Here is a 24,329-nt window from a genome sequence, read left to right on the forward strand (position 1 = left end):
ACTTGACATTCAAGGTGTCAGCCTCATGAACACTTTAAAACATTTTCTCAGTTGAAGGAATAATTTTACAAGTTTAAATACATTTGTTTTTAAAGCTTTTCAGACCATAGTCCCCTCAACAGTTATTTGGCAGAAGAAAACTAAGTTTCTCTAACTAAAATGTTTAATTATAAATGAAGACTGTATTTTAATTTGCACACTAAGGACCCAATCTTGCAAAGATTCAAGCATGAGTAGTCTCAAATAAGATTATGCATGAGTAAATTACTCTCATACTTAAGTCTCTGCAGGATTGGCCTCTAAATTTTAGCCCACTTGACTGTATTTTAGACCACTGGTTATCTTCTGTTTTGATCCTAGATTAGTCTGATGAAAAATGGTCTTCCCAGTTATTTGAAAATAAAAAAACCCTTAAAAATCAAGGCAATTCATGCAACAAAACTAGGAGAAGCCTAGCATTTATATTGACCAGCTACCAAGTTAGAATTGTAATAGCTTTGTCTTGAGGATTTAATCACGTTATTTGCCACATGCTAGTAAATACATTGTAAAAAAAATTTTTTTAATCCAGTTTTTTTCCATGTGAAGACAAGGCTGAAGGAGAAGCCTCAACTTTCAAAAGACCTTACGATATGTCTACACTGTAGCTGAAGTGTAATTTCCATTTTAGATAGATGCCTGGGTGCTAGTTTTGGTCAAATTGGTGCACTAAACGTAGTAGTGTAGCTATGACATGGCAGTACAGACCCGCTGCCCTGAGTACAACCCTGGCCAAGAGTCTAGGTAAGTACTCAGCTGACTAGCCTGTGCCACTGTTTGTAAGGTTCTTGCTGTTTGTAACGTGCTAGTTCATTTCGAGCTATACAGATATGTCTATCACCTCCAGCTCCGTTAGCACTTGTTAGCTAATGCATGCTTACAATATCCCTTTTATCCTTGTCTAGACAAAACTGAAAACTTTTTTTTAAAACCACCTTTTATCTTATTCTAGACAGGGACTTTATCATGGCAGTTTGGAGCATTGAGCCCTTATTGTTACTTTTTTTTTCCAGGTCATATTTTAAAATATGTTAACGTTGAAACACAAACCCATAGAAGCCAATGAGGCACCTAAAATACAAAATATTAACAATGAAATACAAAATACTCCGTCAGTGAAACTTCTAAGTATAAAAGTGAAGAGAAATTACTTCCTTGATGGAGCGTGTTGTATCTAGAGTCCTGGGTGTGTCTCAGTTATTGCCCTTTTAATGGGATTGCATTATGACTAAGAATCCAAATAGTTGACAACACATGTTGAATCTATATTAAATTGTAAAGTCCTTCGTCTTTTATTCTAAAAAAGCGTATTACATTCTTTCTCTGCCATTGGCTATTTGCTGTTCCCTTGCGTTCTGTTTACCTTTTTGGGGACTAAACCATAATTCTACTTATGTTGTACTTGTCCATTTGGCAAATGGTAGATATCTTTTGTCATAGCTCATAAAGGTCTGTGAGGAAAAACCCTTGGTTTTTTTTGATGTTGACACTCTTGTCAGACGTCAGCTTTTGCTTAATGTGCTTATTTAATAACTGCATAAAGGTCATTTATTGTCTTGAGCCTCTGGGATTTTGGGTTTTGATTGTTTTCTTTACTGTGTAACCTAGCATAGTATGTTCCCTTTTCTTGTGGTCTTCCACTGCTTCCTTTCCTTAATAAGCACACCTTCCTTGCTCATGTAAATGTGTCATTAAACAGTAACTACTTTGTAGCGAGTGTTCTTTTCTTGTTTGTAAAATGCTCTCTACAGCAGGTTACTGGCGCAAACCCAGGCGGTACAATAGTAGAATTCTTGTTTTTAGCTTTCCAGAATGTACTCATTAAATTTTCTGCGGGTGTACTTCTGTCATTTTAAAAACAAAAACACCTATTATGTCAACTAATAGCCTCCAGTAGACTTGTCCCAGGACAAAATAGACCTTTTCCTGTCTTCCCCACTCCTGTGCAGAAAAAAATGCTCATATGTGATCTTGGATAATGCAGAAACAAAACTGCTCTATATTCTAGACAAAGACAGGTTACGCTTTCCAGCTGATGATGCAGAGTATGGTGTGCATTTCATGTGTAACTACCCTCTGCGCTGAGGGTAGGGGAGATGTTCCATGTTTGAATAAAATGTCTTAATTCTGGAGGGAAGAGGAAACATGGACTCCTACATCTTATTTCCCTCTCTCCTCCCTCAAATGGTCTAGGTATTGGTTTCACAGGCAAACACAAGAAATGCTATTTCCCAAATCCCAATCATGATGGAGAGAAGCAAAATTCCTGTCTCCTTACTTAAATTGAAGGAATAGTACAGTATGGATGCTACTTAAATGAGGGACTTGCAGATTGTAGCATTTTCCTATGTACTTATTTGTCTGCACAAGATAGCAAGTGTGAAAAATGGGGACCGGGGCTGAGGAGTAATAGGTCCTATATAAGACAAAGCCCTGAATATCCAGACTGTCCCTATAAAATTGGGACATCTGGTTACCCTAAGGCAGGAGTAACTAAATACTGAGGGCTCCTCTACACACAAACTAAAACCAAAATAAACCAAGTGGTTGCATTTTTATCATTAGTTATATTGGTGCCAGCCTGTCTGTGAACACTCTTATTTTGGATTCAGAATGTCCTATTTAAATTTAAAAACAACTTAAGTTAAATTGAAAAAGGACACTCTTAATTTGAAATGAGCACAAGCAGATTTGTACTGTAATAGCTTAGGGGTGGTCTACACTACCTCAGTAAATCGATCTCACTTACACAACTTCAGTTACGTGAATAACGTAACTGAAGTCTACGTAGTTAGATCCACTTACCGTGGTGGCTACACTGTGCTGTGTCGACGGGAGACTTCCCTTGTGCTTCTCAGGGAGGTGGAATACACAAATCGATGGGAGAGTGTTCTCCCATCAATTAAGTGTGTCTTCACCAGACCCGCTAAATGGACATTCGCTGCATCGATTGCAGCAGTGCCGATCTACCAGTAAGTGTAGACATGCCCTGAAGGTTGGAATTACAATTAATTTAGGCTATGTCTACACTTGCCATTTAAAGCGCAAAATGTCCCTTTTTTTGTGCTAAAACCGTGGGAGCGTCTACACTTGTTAATGACTTTTTACAGTGAAACTCAGAAGTTTCACCGCAAAAAGAAAACCACCTTCATGAGAGGCATAGACTTCTTTCCACTGTTCTTTTTGCGCTGTCGCGAAAGTGAAGACACGTTCTACCTGTGTAAACACCTTTTGGCCTCTGGAGGATATCCCACAGTTCCAAAAGTGACCATTCTGGCAAGCATCTCCGCTGCTCTGACGCCAAGTAAATGGACATCCGCCCCTCCCCCTGAAAGCCCCGGGAAGTTTGAAACTCCCTTTCCCTTTGCTTGTAGATGTGGTGGGGAAAGCAGCGGGTTTTGAAAAAACCTGTGGGATAGCTGCCCTACAGCGCTGCTCTCATCAGCGCTGGAAGTGCTGCCAGTGTAAACGCTCTCTGACGCCTGAGGAATGAAGTGAGTACACAAACCAGCGCTTTTCTTTCACCGGTTCCCTATCACCGGTGAAACTTACAGCGCAAAATCTCTGTAAGTGTAGACATAGCTTTAGTTAGTTTGATTCCAGTTTGTGTGTAGCTATTTTCTGACTTTTACCTCTGGGAACTCACCTCAGTTCAACTCTGAAGCTGCCTTCAGTAGGAAATTGCTTATAGACAAATCCCGCCCCTCCCACCCCCTGTATTATTTTTCACAGTTGTCACGCTGCGCTTGTGAGAAGTCCCAAGCAGTGCAAGTGAATGCATTGTGGTGTCATCCCGTCACGAATGGGCTCACTGGTATCTCTTGCTTTAACTATAGCTACAGCAATACAATCCCCCTAGTATGAATGCAGTTATTCCAGTGTGAAGGTGTTTAATACCCATATAGCTATTCCTGTACAGGAAGGAATATTGGCAGAAGGCACTTTTTATACCAGTATTACTGCATTCACATTAGGGGTTGTACTGGTATAAAAATATATTGGTTAAAAAAATCATATCCATAACCAAACTAATTATACCTGCACAAAAAGTGTGTGTAGACCAGGTGTGTCTGTAGCAAGCTTAACAATGCGAATGGTAGCGAGAGGCCTACTCCGTTCTCAGTCCCACAGCCATAGGTACTAATAACTTTATTGCAGATTTAGAGAAGGAGAAGGAATTTGCATTATGCTCTTCACACTCAACAGTCTGTAGTCTTCAACTAATTTGATTTGTTTTGGGGTTTTTTACTTGCTTTCTCTGTGAGTTATTCCTGTTAACTTATTTTTTTAATCTTCTTTATTTTAATGTGTGCCTGTTTGTCCATAAAGGGATATTACTCTCTGAGCCCTTGTGATGACGGATATGTAAGTTTCTATATCTTCTTTATATCTTTCACATTGCCTGCTGCAGCCTGTCACATTTTGTATTTCTCTTCTTGCCCCTGTTTGATAATTTCACTTGCTCTGTTTTCATTCATACCAAGTCACTGACTGTTATGGACATTACAGTTATTTTTTTAAACCTATACAAGGGTTTGGGGAATCCTTGCAAGGAGAGCAAATGGAACTCCTTCTGTGCAAGGCATTTGACACAAAGCACCTCGACTCAAGGGCTGCTACATTTAGTACAGCTCTTACCCGACCACAGCTTCTTTATAAAGCGTAGGAGAAGTCTGTTTGAGCTGTGAGCCTTAATACTTAGCACTTGAATAACACATTGCATCTTCAAAGTTCAGTGCAAACATTAGCGAGTCCCCGCAACACCCTGTTCAGTAAGTCGATAAATTAATTAAGATAACATGGCCGAGATTCACGTTCTTTTCCCCAGAAGAGATACTTGTATTTTTTTTTTTTTATCACCAGTTGAGATCTGGTGCTCTAAACATGATCAAATACCACATCATTTTCGTTTAGAAAAACAAAAACAAAGTAGTTCAGGGAGTGGTGATTGTGCCTTCTGCACCCCAGATGGGCATTTGTATTCTGACAACATTCAACATAAGCATCTGATATTGCCCATAGTCAGTGCATTCTTTGCAGAGAAAGGATATTGGTCTGCTAAACAATTTAGTACGAAATCAAACCATAAAGAGCTACTGACACCTCCTTTTAAAATGTCATGCAATGTTCTGTTTAGAAAATCGTGTGTATTTTCCCCCTGCACTATTCCTGTCTTTACTAAGGATGTTTGCATAAAACACTATTTTTTTTTCTCCACCATTTGCTGCTTTTACGTATTCCTCCTCTGAAAATACAGTGAAACCTGTAGAACCCACCCTTAGTAGATAACTTGTTGTTTTAGGAAACTGCCCCAAAGTGTCCCTGAATGCACGGGGCAAAATGTAACATTGGTTTACCTCCATTGAGCTTCACCCACTGAGTACAAGCCAGGCCCACCTGTACTAAAAGATTATCTCCATTAATGACAGGTTTCAGAGTAGCAGCCGTGTTAGTCTGTATTCGCAGAAAGAAAAGGAGTACTTGTGGCACCTTACTAGTACTAGATGCATCCGATGAAGTGAGCTGTAGCTCACGAAAGCTTATGCTCAAATAAATTGGTTAGTCTCTAAGGTGCCACTAGTACTCCTTTTCTGTCTCCATTAAGCAACTCATTTCTGTTGATCCTTTGAATGGTTGTTTATCATGATCTTCACTTGGTGTTTGACATTCCACTCACTTCTGCAGCAGTCAGTTGTGAGGTTTTAACAAGAAGGATTGATTTCAGGTGAGGAATTAACAGGAGTGAAAGGACCCTTGGAGAAACGTACTGCTTTTTATGTTGATGATCTTAGTTTAAGATAGATGGAAAGATGCAAATTAAAAAAGAATCCACTTATTTTCAAAGCTATCTACAAAGCATCATTGTCCTCCAGCTAGATGGCATTTTTTAAGGTCATAGGGGTGGTTCTTTTTTTCTCTCTCACTGTTACCACACAATATTTCCATTCTTTACTCATGTGTTGTATACATTCTAATATGCTGGTACCTGAGGCCGCCTTTTAGTCGGATCACACTAATGCACCATGATAATCTTGCACTGCACTTTGATTCATTTATAAGTGATCTATTTTAGAGGATGTATTTTGTATGAGAAAAGAGAAATTTGCATAAGACCAAGTACATGAAAATACCTGTAGTATTATAGGAACTGACCATGGGCCAGATCTTCAGATCATGTAAATTGGCCTAGTTCCAGTTACTTCAGACGAGCTGGCACCAGCATATTGTGAATAATGAACAAGTTCAGCATCCAAACTGTAGGTATATTGTTTATATTTCGGGGTGCCAGTGAGCTGTACAAATTAGCCCAGAGACGGGCAAACTTTTTGTCTTGAGGGCCACATCGGAGTTCCAAAACTGTATGGAGGGCCAGATAGGGAAGGCTGTTCCTCCCCAATCCCTAACCCTATCCGCCCCCTCCCACTTCCCAACCCCTGACTGCCCCCTTCAGAACCTCCGACCCATCCAACCCCCCCCCCATTCCTCGTCCCCTGACCACCCCCTCCTGGGACCCCCTGCCCCTAACTGCCCCCCTGGGACCCCACCTCTAAAGCCCCTTTCAGAATGCAGCCCTGCGAACATGGGCGGAGGACTCAGGAGGAGCAGGTGCCGCCAGAGAGAAGCGACAGTTTCCCCTTCAAAGTGCCGCTTCTCTCCAGCCGGCTGCGCGGCCGCCCAGTGCTCTTCCGGAGTCCTCTGCTCCCATTCGCTGCGCTCCCGCCACCCGCACCACCCGCCTGCTTCCCTGAGGCTGCAGGTGAGCCTCCCTTCCTGCTCTCCCCTGCCCCTGCAGTGCAGCTCCCTCCTGCGCTGGTGGCACGGTGTGCTGAGGCTGTGGGGAAGGGGGACAGCAGGGGAGGGGCCGGGGGTTAACCTCCCCACCTGGGAGCTCAAGGGCCGGGCTGGATGGTGCTGTGGGCTGGATGTGGCCCGCGTGCTGTAGTTTGCCCATCTCTGAATCAGTCTGAACTTTGCTCTTGTAATTTACATCTTCACCAGGCACCTACGTTTTTAATTCTGACCTCTGTTACACCTCTGTAAATTTAGAGAACCTGCAAGTTTTACACTGGCTTTTCAGCCTAGTAAATGAGATGAGAATCTGACTTTCAGCTGTGTGCTATACTACATAAAATAATGTAGACGAGCCAGTTGGATGGCTGCAGAGCTGCAGTATTTGCATCATCTTTGGTTTTTGGCTCTCAAATGACGTGTCTGTTTTCTTTTATAAACATTGATTTCCCTTTGAACTTTTTTTTTCTTTTCTATTCAACCCTGGTCACATTCATGCTTCGCTTCTTTCTGAAATGAAGGGCTGCCATCTGTAGCTACTTTGCATTGTGACAGAATTACTTAGATGAATATGGCAACTGGATCGGCTTTGGCAAGACCTAACACAGCTACATTCGTCATAGGCCTATGACCCTGCCAGATTGAGCTGTGCTTGGGCTATTGGTTTTTTATTTCCTTATTTAAAGATACCTGGTCTCTCCATTCGCTGTGTAGGGTTGAAAAATTGGCTGGCCGCAAGGCATATTTTGTGTGGGCTTTTGTACAGAATGAGCCCTTATGATGTCACAGATACATTTATATACTGTATGTTCCTCTTAATCATTTAACTGGCAGCCTGCAAATACTATTATTTAAAAGGTTAAAATATATCAGAGCCTGTCCCATGCAAAGAAAGATCAGGTGCATGGTGTCAGGGTGAGTAGATGGCTGTTAAAATGGCCTGGCGAGTCCTTTTAATGTTAGCTAATTGTAGCTAAAGAGCAACATTACCCTAGGTAAACTTGAAAGCCTGAGGGGAAGCATTGTCTAGAATAGTGGCTTTCAACCTAAGGTCCGCGGACCCTAGAAGTCTACCGACTATGTCCAAGATTTCCAAAGGAGTCTGTATCTCCATTTGAAATTTTTTAGGTGTCCACAAATGAAAAAAGGTTGAAAACCACTGATCTAGAATTTAAGTTATAGGGACTGTGAGTCAGGCAGTTTTTGTTTTCACCTCTCTGCACCTCAGTGTCCCTAGCTGCAAAGTGGGGATTTACTTACCAGCATCACAGGGATTTTATGAGACTTAGTTTATTATAAGATGCTCTGAGATCCTTGAATGGAAGGGCAACGTATTTATAGAATACTTGGCCTGATGTTTTTGCTGTTTCTCGTACAATTATTTCTGATATCTGTTTTTAAATAAGTCCAGTTCTCCTCCAGAATCCAGTTTCCCCTTCTGCTAGACCCATGATACATTCAAAATCCCTATGCTTATGATATCAGAGTTTGCTCCGTTGCCATAGAAATAACTGTTTTGCCAACAGTTCAGTATTACGACTTCAGTATAAGAATCAAGAAAGAGGATTCAATAGACTGTAAGGGATCAAAAATTTTAGTGCCAAATTGGGCTCCAGTACCCCTTTAGTCCCACTGAATGCATTATGGAAAGCAGTCCACGCTGGGATCCATACATACTATCAGTAGATCCAGTTACCTTTTCCAGGTTTATACTAAATTCTCATGTCACTTTATATGCATAAGGAAAGGGGCATCAAATGTTAAATGCTTTCCCAGTGTGAAAGTCCATATTTAAAGTGTTTTGTGGAAACCTTGATTACAGTGAGTATTTTATTTGTTACTAAATTTTTAATGGGATCAGTTTCTTTCAGATCTCTTCTTTTTTGCCCGCTGCGGTAGAGGATGTTGTGCTGTGCTATTGTATGTAGATCGTGCTGTTCATGAACCATAAGGGGTTTATTATGGCTAGAGATGGGTTGATGTGAAAGATATCTCAGTCGTCAGACTTACCCACAGGAATTGCTAACATGCCTCATTATCTGTGAGTCCTTGAGCCCTTGTTCTGTGACATTCCTCCTGAAAAGGCCACCTTCCTGAAAAGGAAGCTTCATTGTGTCAGTCAATCAATGTGCCTAATGTTGCTGCTCTCTCCCAGATGTACTGCTCTCAGGGCTACTATATCCAGGTGTGACAGTGGAGGAAATGGGATTGTGCCACTGTCCAGAGCGTATTCAAAGTACATAACTTAATCACGAGTAGGTGAATGCCTGAATTAGATAGACCCATAGGCGACTTTATAGGATCCAGATGAGCTCAGGACTATTTGATGTTTCAATGACCTTGATGTCAAAGGGAGAGAGCTAAAACCAGTTTTTTATAGTTTATGTAAAGGTATCTAACTAGGCAAATATCCTGAGACTGGAACCTCTCCGATCAATACCAAACCAAATGAATCAAAGTAAGCAAGCAAACAAACAAAAACATTGTGAAATTTACAGAATATTTGATTTGGCAGGCTTACTTATAGGAACTTTGTAAGGTGTGTGTGTGTGTGTGCCACTCCCAACTTACCGTGGGACAAAGTCCCTTGTAGCTAAGGGAACAGCATTTTTATGGAGTTCTGAGTAATAACACAGGAGTTAAAATTGGAATATTATAACTTAAATGATTGATTGCTCTGCAGTTCTTTCTTTGGTTATAAAGCCCTGTTGAAGAAGACTGCAGAGTTCTCAGTAAATTCTGTCTTTATTCATAGAGATGGCCACAACTTTAAAAAAAACGAACTGTGGTGGCCTTATACCAGAATATGTTGTTCCAAAATTGAATGTAAGACATAGAACAGTATTAAGATTTCAGTTAAGAGCTCTTCAGACCTAATCAGCTGTGGCCTGAGAACACAGTGATGTACAGCTGTCCCTCAGCATACAGTATGGAAAGGCATACAGTATGCCTCAATCAGGGTATGTCTACACTACCCGCGGGATCGGTGGGCAGCGATCGATCCAGCAGGGGTTGATTTATCGCATCTAGTCTAGATGCGATAAATCAACCCCCAAGCGCTCTCCTGTCAACTCCTGTACTCCACCTCCGTGAGAGGCCCAGGCGGAGTCAACGGGGGAGCAGCAGCAGTGGACTCACTGTGGTGTCTTCACTGGGGTAAGTGGATCTATGTAAGTCGACTTCAGCTACGTAGCTGAAGTTGCGTAACTTAGATTGATCCCCTCCCCAGTGTAGACCAGGGCTATGTTGCTTGTCCAAGGCCAATTGAAAGCATCAGGGAAACTGAATGTATAGCCCTATAAACCATAAGTGTCCTAGTAACAGCATTGGCTAGTTTTCAAATGGCTTTCTGTAGAAATCAAATAACTTACTAGCAATGTTTTACTGCTATTCTTGTTCTCATAAAGTTATTTAAAAATATAGGACCCAACAAGTTCCAAAAATAAAACACATTTGTTGCAAAATTATAATTATTTATTTTAACTCATGTTAACCTAATTTCAGTGTTGTTCTCTGGCAGAGTCAAACACTGTCTGTTTCCTGCTTGTGCATTATTTAACAGCCAGGAGCATTCATTTAATTTTATTGCAGTACCCATCCCTTGCCTAGCACTTTTCATCAGTAGATCTCAAAGCAATTTACAAAGGAAGTCCAGTATCATTATCCCCATTTTACAGATGGGGAAACAGAAGCACAGAGAGGTGAAGTGACTCTCCCAAGATCACCCAGCAGGCCAGTGGCAGAGCCAGGATTAGCACCCAGGTCTCCTGAGTCCCTAGTGCTCTTTTCACTAGGCAACATTGAAATGTTGCAAATTGGCTTTTGTCTAAGTAGTTATATATCTGGACACAAGGAATCCGCTGTCTGTGACAAGATTAAATTCTTCATGGCATCTTGAATGATTCCATTATTTGCCATTGATGCTTTTAAACTATGTGCAGCCAGACTCAAAAGCAAAAATCACCATGAATGTGGTAAAAGTGAATATATAACATTAACCCCAGAGCAGTTATGTAGAAGTGGGCATTTATTTTTGCGTGAATAAAATGAGCCCATCACACTTGACCCTGAGAACAGGTACAGGGGAAAAATGTGCATCAGTACATTAACTAATATTGTAAACCATCTCCTGTCCCTAAAGAGCAGATCCTGCCATGCTTGCTTACACTGAGCCATAGCTTCTTCCATGAGTAGTAGTTCCACTGATTTCAAGGGACTACTCCTGGAGTAAGGTAATAGTGTGGTTAAGGATGGCAGAATTTGGCCCTTAATAAACTGTATACTTTGTCTACAATCATACCACAGGCAAATGCCTAAGAAAAAGAAATTGGCCTTACAGGGCAGGCCCTAGAGATCAAGAAAGCCTGGCATTGTCAGAGAAGTGAATGCTAGAGTCTAGAGCCCTCCACCAAGAGCATCCTGCCCTCGACATTCAGATATAGATAGGGAGTATCCTCAACTGTCCTGGCAGCACTTTGGGAATGAGGCAGAGTCTCTAGGCTGGCCAGGAGCCAGTCCAGAGCAAGCTCTTTGCCAGGTCCCATCAAACTGCCTCAGGAAAAACCCTAAGTTGTTAGGTATTTCAATGAACTTTCTTTGTTAGTTGTCTCACTTTATCAGACTAACCTTAACAATTCCCACCATGTAATAATTTTCCCAACCCATAGTTTCTGTAGCTCAAAATTTAAAAAATCAAAACTCTTCTAAAAACTCCCCGAGTGTCTCATTTCTGTGTCCCATTATAAATAGTGTGGATGAAAATGTGTAACTTCCTCTAGTGCATGTCCTCTGTTTTGGTTACAGGGGACACATGGTAAGTCAAGTTTGTGTGTTCACAGCATATCAACGGAAATGCTGGAAAGAGGGTCTTTCCAGAAGGGCCAACAATGAGAAATAGAGATGTTTTCTATACTGTGATTTACCCAGGGTACAGTCGGGACTTCTGAACAGATGTGTCCCCTCAATTCTCCAACCTGGTGTGCCTTTTACACTGCTAGGCTATGAGAGCAACCACTTCTTGCCTGCTCTGATACAGCCTCTAGCATGTAAATTACTCCCAGCTATACTTTATGAGTGCTTAGCCAGGAACCCATGAATTACATTGTAGAGTGATACCAGCAAATTCCCAGTCCCAGACTTGTCCCCAGACATGTGTGTCTTGTACTGCCAAGCTCTTTCCTTCTGGACAATACAAGTTCACGGAAATTCCGTCATTTTATTAATAGAAAATGATATGCACAAATCCTGTTCTCTCAAATGAAGTTTCCCAAACACTTCAATTCAAACATGCACTGGTTTAGATAAAACAATAGAACAAATTTATTAACTACAGAAGGAAAGATTTTAAGTAATTACAAATAATGAGGCATAAAAGTCAGAATTGGTTACAAAGAAGTAAAAGGGAAATGCCAACTAATGCTTAACCTAACAAGCTAAGTGACCATAAAGCAAAAGGGTCTCTCTCACCACATGTTCTTTCGCGATCTTACTGGCTGGATGCCTTTCAGCCCGGACCCCTCCCCTAGTCCATTGTTCCTTTCCTTGTCCTTCAGGTGTGGATGTCCTGGGCAGAGGGAGGGAGGAGAGAAGTGATTTGAGGCTTCTGTTCCTCATTTTTATCCTTTTCCTCTTCTTTGAGAATCGTCTCCAGGTGGGGTTCAGGAGACAGGAAGTCTGGGGAGACAGGAACTTCCAGCTACTTCTTTGCCAATGTGTAAATTTCTCACTCTTTTTCCTGCCAAAGAATGGCCACTTAACCAGGTGATAGTCCATTTAATTATGCTGACACCTGTCTGAGGTGTTGGCTACTCTTTTGTCTTTGAGGAACTGGACTGAAGCTGTTTCCTTAGACTTAGAACATGCCTTATACAGTAGAATTTTATAACTTTACATACAAAGTTGCCACACGCATTTTAGCAGGATAGTAATGTTCAGCAGATTGTGAGTTTTCAAATGATACTTCACAAGGCATACTTTGTACAACATTTATCCTAGTCTTGTAAAAAGGATGAACGTAAGGGTACAAATACCCTGCTAGCGATCTGATGTATTTCCTTTGCCAACGGTGTCATTTCTCCATCCCCCTCCCCCTTCCAGCTCATTCATGTTGCTTTTCCTTTTGCTTGAACATGCAGTGCGGTCATTGTTGTGCTAATTTATTGTCATGGAGCTGACTACGGTCTGATCTACACTAGGAAATTAGGTCAGTATAACTATGTCGCTCAGGGGTGTGAGAAATCCAGACCAACCTAACCCTGGGTGTAGACAGTGCTAGGTTGAGGGGAGAATTCTCTACTGCCTCTTGGGGAGGCGGATTATCTACACTGACAGAAGAATTCCTCCCATCAGCAGAGGTAGCATCTTCACTGAAGTACTACAGCAGTGCAGCTGCAGCATTTTAAGTGTAGACAGGCCCTAAGGCGCTAGAAATGATTTGTGATTTCATTGCCAGCTCAGGTAGGAGACAATGGCTTTGGGTCAGGGGAAAGCTTTGTTTAAATAAAACTTACCTTTTAATATTTACAAAAGCATCAAGGAAAATGAATAAAAATAACTGAAAGGCAAATGGAATGAATGTTTATATATAATATGACACATTTGAAAGACCTGATCCACGGTGAAAAGTAATTCCTGCACCATGGGAGAGCTGCTGTCAAGACAGGTTAATTTTAAGGCCTAAGAACCATTAATTGGCTCTTGTGTATAGTCTTCATTGAAATAAACATCATATAAAATGACAGTCAGTGCAACTATAAGCCCATTCCATTTGTGAGAGAAATGTTCCTTGTATTAGTAAGGGATACCTCTGACCATTGTGAAACCTAAGTGTACGTGAGATAGTCATTCAATATTCTCTGCGGTGATTCCTGCCTTTTGTCTTCTAAATTTCCCAGTTTTAAATCGGACAATAGACACTGATTATACGGTCTCTCTTGAAAGAGCTTGGTTATAAAAGAAGACCAATTTTAAAAACATAAGTGGTAATGAGAGATTTTTAGAAAGTGAGCTGGAGTAATCTTCATAGAAGGAAGACACTGAATATTCTGTGAATATTGCACACAGGTGACATCAGTGGAATACATACCAAGGAACCCTCTTATGCCAGAACGGTTTTTTCCCAGGACCACCCACAGCCATCTTTAGCAAAGACCATTTATTAAAATAGATAAATAATTCTACATGCAATGCTGACATTAACCAGTCAGTCTTTTGATGGGTGCTCATCTCTGATCACTGAAAAAGGGCTGCTGAGAGGGGAGACAATGAGATTTTAAATGAATTAAGTTGAGGCAGGACCAGAAACAAGCGTTGCTGCTATGGGGTGCTCTGCTGACAGTCATGTTTGTGTACATTGCTTGAAGCAGGGACTATGCCTTCCTCTGTTTTGTACAACACCAAACATAGGACAGAGCTCCCTAGATACAATTCCTATTTGTTATTTTGTATCTGAATTGGAAACTATATTTAGAAAAAAGGCCCTTCAGCCGTAAAGGGTATTTTTAAAGTATTAGAGTCAATGAAGACCTTCCAAGTGGCCCTTCATCTCCTTCAGGGGCTCTCTGACCCCAGCTGATTCTTATGAAATATCAGTCCCCACTGCTTAGGATAGCTCACTGGCTGCAAGCCTGTTTTCCCTGCTGCCTGTTACCACTCTTTGTTTTCTTTTTTGAAATGCCTGGATCTTCATCAGGTAATTTGTGGGGTACGTCTGCAAAGAGAAGTGTCAATCCGAAGCATAATTAAAGGCCTTTTTACTGGGGAGCTAGCGTCTGATCCAATTCCCATTGAAGTAAAAGCAGTCACTTACGTCCAGTTTTAGTTATGTTTAAGTACGCCATGGTGGTAGTAGTGGTAGACGCCAAACCTCACAACCCTGATGAGCGAGAATATTGTGAATCGGATTAATAAGCACTGCCTACGTAAAATTTGGATTAACCTATTGTGTTTCCTTTTCCTTTTCTCCAGGCATCAACAATGTTAAGAGCATCTTTAGCCCCTGTGTAAGTGTTTCTTGCTGAGCTTTGCTTGGTTATCTGTAAAGAGAGTATGTGGGAGGAGACAGCCAGTACCCCGAGGTGCACTGACTAACTGGTTACTAGTGACAGGTTTCAGAGTAACAGCCGTGTTAGTCTGTATTCGCAAAAAGAAAAGGAGGACTTGTGGCACCTTAGAGACTAACCAATTTATTAGAGCATAAGCTTTCGTGAGCTACAGCTCACTTCCTCAGATGCATATCGTGGAAACTGCAGCAGGCTTTATATATACATAGAGAATATGAAACAATACCTATTCCCACTGTCCTGCTGGTAATAGCTTATCTAAAGTGATTTCCAGCACAAATCCAGGTTTTCTCACCCTCCACCCCCCCACACAAATTCACTCTCCTGCTGGTGATAGCCCATCCAAAGTGACAACTCTTTACACAATGTGCATGACAATCAAGCTGGGCTATTTCCTGCATAAATCCAGGTTCTCACACCCCCCCCACCCCCATACACACACAAACTCACTCTCCTGCTGGTAATAGCTCATCCAAACTGACCACTCTTCAAGTTAAAATCCAAGTTAAACCAGAACATTTGGGGGGGGTAGGAAAAAACAAGAGGAAACAGGCTACCTTGCATAATGACTTAGCCACTCCAAGTCTCTATTTAAGCCTAAATTAATAGTATCCAATTATCAGAGGCTCGTTCACCTGCACATCCACCAATGTGATATATGCCATCATGTGCCAGCAATGCCCCTCTGCCATGTACATTGGTCAAACTGGACAGTCTCTACGTAAAAGAATAAATGGACACAAATCAGATGTCAAGAATTATAACATTCATAAACCAGTCGGAGAACACTTCAATCTCTCTGGTCACGCGATCACAGACATGAAGGTCGCTATCTTAAAACAAAAAAACTTCAAATCCAGACTCCAGCGAGAAACTGCTGAATTGGAATTCATTTGCAAATTGGATACTATTAATTTAGGCTTAAATAGAGACTTGGAGTGGCTAAGTCATTATGCAAGGTAGCCTGTTTCCTCTTGTTTTTTCCTACCCCCCCCCCCAAATGTTCTGGTTTAACTTGGATTTTAACTTGAAGAGTGGTCAGTTTGGATGAGCTATTACCAGCAGGAGAGTGAGTTTGTGTGTGTATGGGGGTGGGGGGGATGTGAGAACCTGGATTTATGCAGGAAATAGCCCAGCTTGATTGTCATGCACATTGTGTAAAGAGTTGTCACTTTGGATGGGCTATCACCAGCAGGAGAGTGAATTTGTGTGGGGGGGTGGAGGGTGAGAAAACCTGGATTTGTGCTGGAAATCACTTTAGATAAGCTATTACCAGCAGGACAGTGGGGTGGGAATAGGTATTGTTTCATATTCTCTATGTATATATAAAGCCTGCTGCAGTTTCCACGATATGCATCTGAGGAAGTGAGCTGTAGCTCACGAAAGCTTATGCTCTAATAAATTGGTTAGTCTCTAAGGTGCCACAAGTCCTCCTTTTCTGGTTACTAGTGAGAATCACTTGCCTCTCTGTGTATGGTTACCAACAACTGTTGTCTGTGAATGCAATGTGGCCCACGTGACTTTTGTGAATTTTTGATGTAAAGGGTTCATTAACGTTCTGATCTCAGCAAACTCTTTTTAGCCCTGTTAATATGGCTTGCTGCACAATATTTTACCAACTGTGATTCAGTGGCTGTGTTTTCCTCAGTTGCTATAGACACTACAGTCCTGTTGTAGTTAGGTTCCCACAAATCCAGGAGGAACGGAAACCCCGAGTAAACTTAGTTGTGTGTTTCTAGAACCAATTTTGCAGTGGATTTAGTAACTTTGTCCCTGAAGGAATAATAATTATATGGCAAGTTTTTCTGTGATTGAATGATTTTGTCTTAAAGGGATAATGGCCCCGATCCTCAGAGGTTTTTAGATGCCTAACTTTCATTGAAGTTAAATACCTTTGAGGATCTGGGTCTCTGTGATTTTATGGTAAATTCAGAATTTAGAATTTGTTTGAAAAGGGAGTAGGGCAGTGTGGTGAGTGTTTGGGGAACCTAATATGAGTAGGAGTGATTTTAGCAGAAAACGTATATTTTAGTACTTAAACCAAAAACAGTTTAGTGAAAGCAGCTTTTAAAAAAGTCACCATTCCCTTGCAGTGTTGTGCTAAGAAGCAGTATTGTGTTAGTGCATGAGAATAGAATGCGACCCTCACTAGCAATGCATATTACATTTAACAGTTGATTTTCTCTGTCCAACCTGAGCAAAATGTACCCAGTAAACTGTATAAATGGTGAAAAACCCAGTTTTAAAAATCCTTTGAGTTCTAGTATTCTAAACTGATGTGAGTAATCGAGATAAGGAAATAAGTCAAAAAATTGTGAGATTTATTTTCCTTTTAAAAGGAAGGACACGTGCAAGTTGCTTTTTTGAAACCAGATTTGCTCTCTTCACTTGCCTCACTTCAGTAGCCTCAACAGCTCCCGTTGAAGGAGTTGGATGCGGTATTAATAAATGTCAGGTTTCCTATCTGCCATGTAGGAAAATGCAGGAAGTGCCATTGTTACCCTCTTTGGATTATGAGAAGCTGAAGAAAGATCTGATCAGTGGGAGTGATCGTCTTAAAGCTTTCTTACTGCAGGCTCTGCGCTGGGTAAGTGAAATGGTCTCACTACAAGTGAAGAAGGATCTCGTGCTAGGCCCTTTCAGTAGAGCTGGAGCTAAAATCTAATTTGCAGACAAGAGGGCTCACATCTGGAGTGAGGTGTCTTCCTCCATAATAGGGTGTGTGGGGGGCGGAGAGAGAATGCAGAGGCTTCTCTGCTTGAGTTTCAGTCAGTGACACTTGCTGAGGCTCTGGAGGTGCTGAGGAAAGTGTAGGATGTGCCTTGTGAATTACATCTGTGGCCTTTCTGGGTGATGAAGGCCAACTGGAAGATTTTGGAACCTTCATTGGAATGATGCCTGAGGGAGGGTAAAGTGTCCTTTTGTTTCAGAGGGCATGTCTACACTACAAAATTAAGTCGACTTACATTAAGTTGATGTACAGCCACCACTGTAATTACAGCAGTGGTTCACATCCACGCTTGCTCCTTCCTTTGGTAGTATGTATCCTCACCAGGAGCACTTCCACTGATGGAAGTGGGACACTGACGGCTGGCCCCAGGCAGCCATGGGGTTCACAGCTGGCCCCCTCTCCCTGCCCCAATGCTGAAAGCCAGAGCTATCAGTGCTGTGGCAGGGGGTCCTAGCTGTGAGCTTGCACCTTGCTGACAGCTCAGGGTGTCAATGCCAGTGGGGGAGGGCTCCACTTGGGGCTGACAGCCAACAGGCGATGTAAGTAATGCAGCGTGTAACCAGACACTGTATTGCCCTAGCTATTTCGACGTAAGCACTATCCCTCTTATGGAGGTGGAGCTATGTCAGTGTGTGTGCCACTTACTTCCGCAGAAGCAGCATTGTAGTGTACACACTGACATAATTAGGTTGATGTAAGCTGCCTTACGTTGACCTAACTCTGTAATGTAGACCAATCCAAAGAAGTGATTGTGTGCCTTTGTTCAAGGAACTGTCTCTCAGTAGGGCAATAATTGGAGAGAGACTGCCAAAGTCTTGAACCTTCCTTTTTCGGGGAAAACTGTGAGCATATTTTAGCAAAACTTTGAAGGTGGCAACAAAAATCTTTTAACTTCATGCCACGGAAGAGGGAAAGCCAATGGAGAGATTGAAAAGGAAGGCTGACATGGGCAAAATGACCGGCAAGAAAGATGATCATATAAAGCAGCTAGATGCTGTGTAAAGTTTCACACCCTATCGTACTAATGACTTGAACCCTGTGGTGGGTCTCTTCCCTGTCTACCTTACCAGGTCAGTCCTGTGCAGATGCTGACAGATTCTGAATGACAGTTTTTTGGTTGGCCACTGAGCTGAGAGCGCTAAACTCATTTCACTTGCTGTCAGACCTCTAAGTTGAATTCATCCTCTGTGTGAGAGGAGGATTAATTCTCCCCAAAGAATTCTCCCAGACACACTCTCATATTAGCATTAATTTATGTGAATGATTAATTTCCCATCCCATTTTTTATAGCGCTTGACGACGTCTCATCCTGGTGAGCAGAGAGACACCGTCCTGCAGGCTTATATCAGCAATGACCTACTGGATATCCATAACAGTAGCCAGGTCAGCAAGAGTAGATCTTACTCTGGTTTGTGTGTGATATTATTTATTTTTATAATGTGCGGATCAGAAAACTCTGTCTATTACAACATACAAATAATTAAACAGATTTGTACATGATCTGTTGGGTTGAGGCATACGTTTCAGAATACACTGACCACTAATACAGATTCTCTGTCTGGGGAAGGGCTGGTCTGTCTGTTTTTGGGAGCTGACCTTTTTCATCCTAATTGCAGTGTTGTGGGATGACCTCTTAATGGGTCTCCATAAGCCAAAATGTGATATTTATCATTTATGCAGTAGGAGGGCCCAGTCCTGCTAGGCTTTGAGTGCTCTTGACTCCCATTGAGGTCAGTGGGAGTCAGGTGCACATGGTACTCACAGGAGATGCTAAGCACCTCATAGACGAGGCCCTGAAACAGTTTCTATAAGTGATTCTGTGGGATCTTCTTCAGGTTGGGGGGCTGTCCGTAAACGAGGACTGGCCTGTCTCCCAAGATCTGTGAGAGTGAGGGATCGTCCCTCAGGATAGGTTGTAGATCCTTGATGATGCACTGGAGAGGTTTTAGTGGGGGGCTGAAGGTGACGGCTCTGCAGCGCATCATCAAGGATCTACAACCTATCCTGAGGGACGATCCCTCACTCTCACAGATCTTGGGAGACAGGCCAGTCCTTGCTTACGGACAGCCCCCCAACCTGAAGCAAATACTCACCAGCAACCACACAACAAAAACACTAACCCAGAAACCTATCCTTGCAACAAAGCACATTGCCAACTCTGTCCACATATCTTTTCAAGGGACACCATTATAGGACCTAATCACATCAGCGGCTCGTTCACCTGCACATCCACCAATGTGATATATGCCATCATGTGCCAGCAGTGCTCCTCTGCCATGTACATTGGCCAAACCGGACAGTCTCTATGCAAAAGAATAAATGGACACAAAACTATAACATTCAAAAACCAGTCAGAGAACACTTCAACCTCCCTGGACACTCAATTACAGACCTAAAAGTCACAATTCTTCAACAAAAAAACTTCAAAAACAGACTCCAACGAGAAACTGCAGAACTGGAATTAATACACTAAATTCATTTCTCTTGTGACCCAGAATAAGAATTAAACTAGGATTTTGTTCTTAAGATGTTCATACAATATATCCTTTTATGCAGCACCTGCAATCACATTTTTAAAAGCACATTTCAGTACATTCAAAACTTACTATAACTTTTTCTTTAGCAGAGTGCTCTAGCCTGCATATTGATTGGAAGGGGTCTTCAGTGATTGATAATTCAACTGTGTCATTAACAAAGTCATGACTTTTATATTTATTAATAATAATTAATTTTATCCAGAGTAGTGGTTTCATTCTTTAGCCATGGGTCTAATTTTCAAGAAGTAAGTCCTGTTGTCCTCATGAGGATGCATTTGTTGCCTCTACAGGTACCCTAGAAATCATAGAAATGGAGGGTTGGAAGGGACATCAAGAGGTCATCTAATCCAGTGGTTCTCAGCCAGGGGTCTTCCAGCGGGTACATCAGCTCATCTAGATATTTGCCTAGTTTTACAACAGGCTGTGCAAAAAGCACTAGCGAAGTCAGTACAAACTAAAATTTCATATAGACAATGGCTTGTTTTATACTGCTCTATAATATTATAGGCTGAAGTGTAACTATAATATTTATGTACCTTTTGATTTATTTTATAATTATATGGTAAAAATGAGAAAGTCAGCAATTTTTCAGTAATAGCACTTTTGTATTTTTATGTCTGATTTTGTAAGTAAGTAGTTTTTAAGAGAGGTGAAACTTGGGGTACATAAGACAAATCAGACTCCTGAAAGGGGTACAGTAGTCTGGAAAGGTTGAGAACCACTGATCTAGTCCATGTCCGCCCCACCCCCATGCTCAGGCATGATAAGTATACCTGGACCTCTCTGGCTGGTGTTTGTCTAATGTTCTTTAAAACCACCGAGGAGAAGGATTCCATCATCTTCCTGGGTAATCTGTTCCTGTGCTTACCTATCCTTATAATTAGAAAGATTTTTCTAATATCTAACCTACATCTCCCTTTCTGCAAACTAAGCTGATTACTTCTTATCCTACCCTTGGTGGAAATGGAGAATAATTGATCACTGTCCTCTTTATAACTACTTTTTACATATTTTTACTTTTTACATCGTGTCTCCCCTCAGTCTTCTCATCTCTAGACTAAGCATGCCCAGTTCTTTCAACCTTACCTCATAGGTCATGTTTCTAAACCTCTTACTTTGCACTTGTCTTTACTGAATTTCATCTTACTGATTTTAGACCAATTCTCCAGTTTATCAAGATAATTTTCAATTCTGCTCATATCCTCCAAAGTGCTTGAAACCCCTCTGAGCTTAACATCTACAAATTTCATGAGTACACTCTCTATTCCTTCATCCAAGTCACGAAGGAAAATATTGAATAGTACCAGATCCAGGACAGACCTGTACAGGACCACACTTGATATGTCCGTCCAGTTCAACAGCAAACCACTGATAACTACTCAATGAGTACGGTTTTTCATCCAGGTGTGCACCTACCTTATTATAATGTTATCTAGACCATATTCCCCTAGTTTGCTTATGAGAATATCAAGGAATTAGGAAAAAACAAAAAAACAAACCCCCCAAAAACAGAACAATCAAATTCTATTTTTGATATCTGAAACTTTCTGTAAAAGGTAGTGATGTATAGGAAATGCCAGAACTGAGACTAAAGTTAACAGAGACTTGCATTTGTGCTTTGTGAGCCAAGCACTGCTGTTCAGACTGTGTTAATGGTTCCCTTGCACCTAAACATGCTAATAGCTGTCAAGCAGCAGATGTCCCTATTCCAAGTAGCATTAATGCTTAGTCAGAAATGAACAAACCCCCTACAAAATATATGTTTTATTCAAAGACGCTAACTTTATTAATTTGAGTTTAGTTAACTTAATTTCCTTTTCTAGGGTGCTGCTTTATTATGACTTTACCCTGCACATTAAAGCTTGTTCTATTTTGTTTCCACACCTTTTTCACCCATACAATGGAAGATTAAAGTCAAGTTAGCAACTTATTAATATGCTTTTGTTTGTACAGTTCTGATATTTGCTCTGCATCATTTATAATGCCTTTAAACATTTCATAAGCCTGTGTTAGAATTTTCCGCTTCATTTATTTTGATAAATGTTTGCTTTCTCTTGCAGAGAAATGTGCTAAAATTGCTACATTCCAAGAGTGAGGTGGTCCGACAGTACGTGGCGAGGCTTATCAATGCTTTTGCTTCGCTGGCAGAAGGTAAGAGATGCACTGCAAAGGGCTGTCCTCTTCATGTACCTTGGCACATTATAGGTACTTCATTGTCCTTGGGTGTGGAAATTTAAATACATCCTGCTTCTGGGCATTCATTGTCCTATGTTCTGTTTTTCCAAGGTCGAGAATTGTCAGTGTCTGTACAGTTGCCACTTACCACTTTGACAGTTTATTTTAGCTTTTGTTATTTCAGTCCTCACCTTTTATAGTGTGTGGTCTTTGTCATGGGCAGCCAGTGAACCGGCAGCTGGGGGAGGCTAGCCCATGGCCAGCCCCCCCAAGCCCCAGCGCCAGGTAGGCCAGTGTTGCACGGCCCGCCCTACCCTCCTGGCATCCGAGCGCTGGGCAGGTGGGCCAGTAGTGCGTGTAGCCGCCCCTTGAGCACAGGGTGGGCGGCGAGCAGTCCCCCTGAGCGCCAGGCAGGTGGGCAGCCCCAGTGCTCTAGTCCCCCCTCCCCCAAGCGCTGGGTGGCACGACCCCAGTGCCCGGGTGCCCCCCAGCACTGAGTGGCCCCAGCCACCCCAAGTCCTGGCCGCCCTAGCCCCAATAGGCTTTCCAAAAGACGAGCAGCCTGCCTGAGCTGGGGCCAAGGGGGAAGGGCAAGCAGGAGCCGGAGGGGGCTGGGGAAGGAGTGTGGGTGGGGCCACGCTGGGCTGTTTTTGGGAAGGCACAGCCTTCCCCAGCCTATGTGCCACGCCTCCCTTGGTCTCTGTAGGCCGTTAACAGTAGGTTTTCTAATATCCACACTATACGTTATAATTGTTATGTCTTCAGTCCCTTCATGGGGCAGTGAAGTGTGCTCTTCAATCACAGTAGTTGTGCACCTTGCAGAACCGAACCTGTAACCGTTCCCATCTTGCATCATTAATGTTCTGAAAATGCACCTTTAAAAAACTACCCAAAAAAACTGGCCCATGATCAGAGTCCTACAGAGAGTCCCGGCCCCTGGGCTGTGTACTAGGGCTGATACAGCAGATTTTTGTGACTAGTCCTGTACCCTCCTCTTCTCGACCTTGATCAGCCTCTGTGTATCACGGCTGCTCAGGCCATTGCACGCTGAATTGTGATGGAGCTTTGCTCCAAACCTTAGTCTCTCGGACTGGGATTTTCAAAGGGGCCTATTAGAGCTAGGTACCCAACTGCCATTAAAAGTCAATAGGAATTGGACACTTAACTTTCTTAGGCCCCTTTGGAAATCCAAAATGTAAGTGTAAGATCTCCCTGAGCAATATGGTAGAAAGTACATGGTTAAATGAGAGGTAGCGGGGGTCTGGCTAGTACGGCCAAAGTACTAGCTTGGTAAACTGGTACAGTTGCCCCAAATGGGTGGAAGCTATCTTAAAAGTGATGTGTTTTGTGCAGATTGTGAGTTTCTACTGAGGGTTTCTACTGCCTTGTTAGAGAGAGAAAGTTGGCTCAAGCCATCTTTCTTTCCAAAATGGGAGGGAGGCTCTCTGTCGTGGGCTAGTATCTCACTATCTATTCTTTCATCACTGTTTGCACCAGGTCGGCTCTACCTTTCCCAGAACCCAAAGTTGCTGCGAGTGCTGGAGGAAAGGCTGAAAGCTGAACACAAGGATTCCCTTACACGGGAGAATGTTCTGGGGGCTTTGCAGAAATTCAGCCTCAGGTGATGACAGCTCAGCAGGCAGTGGTGACAGCAGGAGGGGAAATGCAAACTAGGCAGGCTCTGTTCAGGGCGGAAAGAAGAGCACTTGATTTTCATACAACAATCATCAGAACCCACTGTGGCTGATGAAAGAAGTGCCATTGATAACTGGAGGAAGACCCAACTCTGCTGGCAGAATTAGTCTGATTTCTTGACAATTGTCAGACTCAAGTGAATTTGTGCACATTAATGTCTGTGCATTTTAATATGTATTTTTAATTACACAGTCTCATTGAAACTATATCAGGACAGCTCCCTTATCCTGAAAGTCCCAAAAATCTATACAGGGACAAGAAAGCCTGTGCGTTCTCATTCAGTTATCTGCAAAGGGGGGGTCA

At 42.1% G+C, this 24,329-nt stretch overlaps 1 protein-coding gene across 5 annotated transcripts in view; it reads left to right on the forward strand.

The window, feature by feature from the left end:
• ARMC9 (armadillo repeat containing 9) overlaps positions 1-24,329 on the forward strand; it is a 116,669-nt gene that overhangs the window by 41,795 nt on the left and 50,545 nt on the right. For 3 of the 5 annotated variants that reach the window (XM_084640006.1, XM_084640005.1, XM_084640008.1), the window contains exons 10-15: positions 4,369-4,404; positions 14,794-14,828; positions 17,364-17,475; positions 18,910-19,002; positions 22,217-22,307; positions 23,829-23,952. In XM_084640006.1, the coding sequence (XP_084496132.1) occupies positions 4,369-4,404; positions 14,794-14,828; positions 17,364-17,475; positions 18,910-19,002; positions 22,217-22,307; positions 23,829-23,952 (491 nt within the window). The remainder of the gene's footprint in view (positions 1-4,368; positions 4,405-14,793; positions 14,829-17,363; positions 17,476-18,909; positions 19,003-22,216; positions 22,308-23,828; positions 23,953-24,329) is intronic. The other 2 variants (XM_084640007.1, XM_084640009.1) reach the window with 1 other exon arrangement.

Source organism: Lepidochelys olivacea, assembly GCF_965140295.1.
Source record: "Lepidochelys olivacea isolate rLepOli2 genome assembly, chromosome: 9".
Taxonomy (NCBI): domain Eukaryota; kingdom Metazoa; phylum Chordata; order Testudines; family Cheloniidae; genus Lepidochelys; species Lepidochelys olivacea.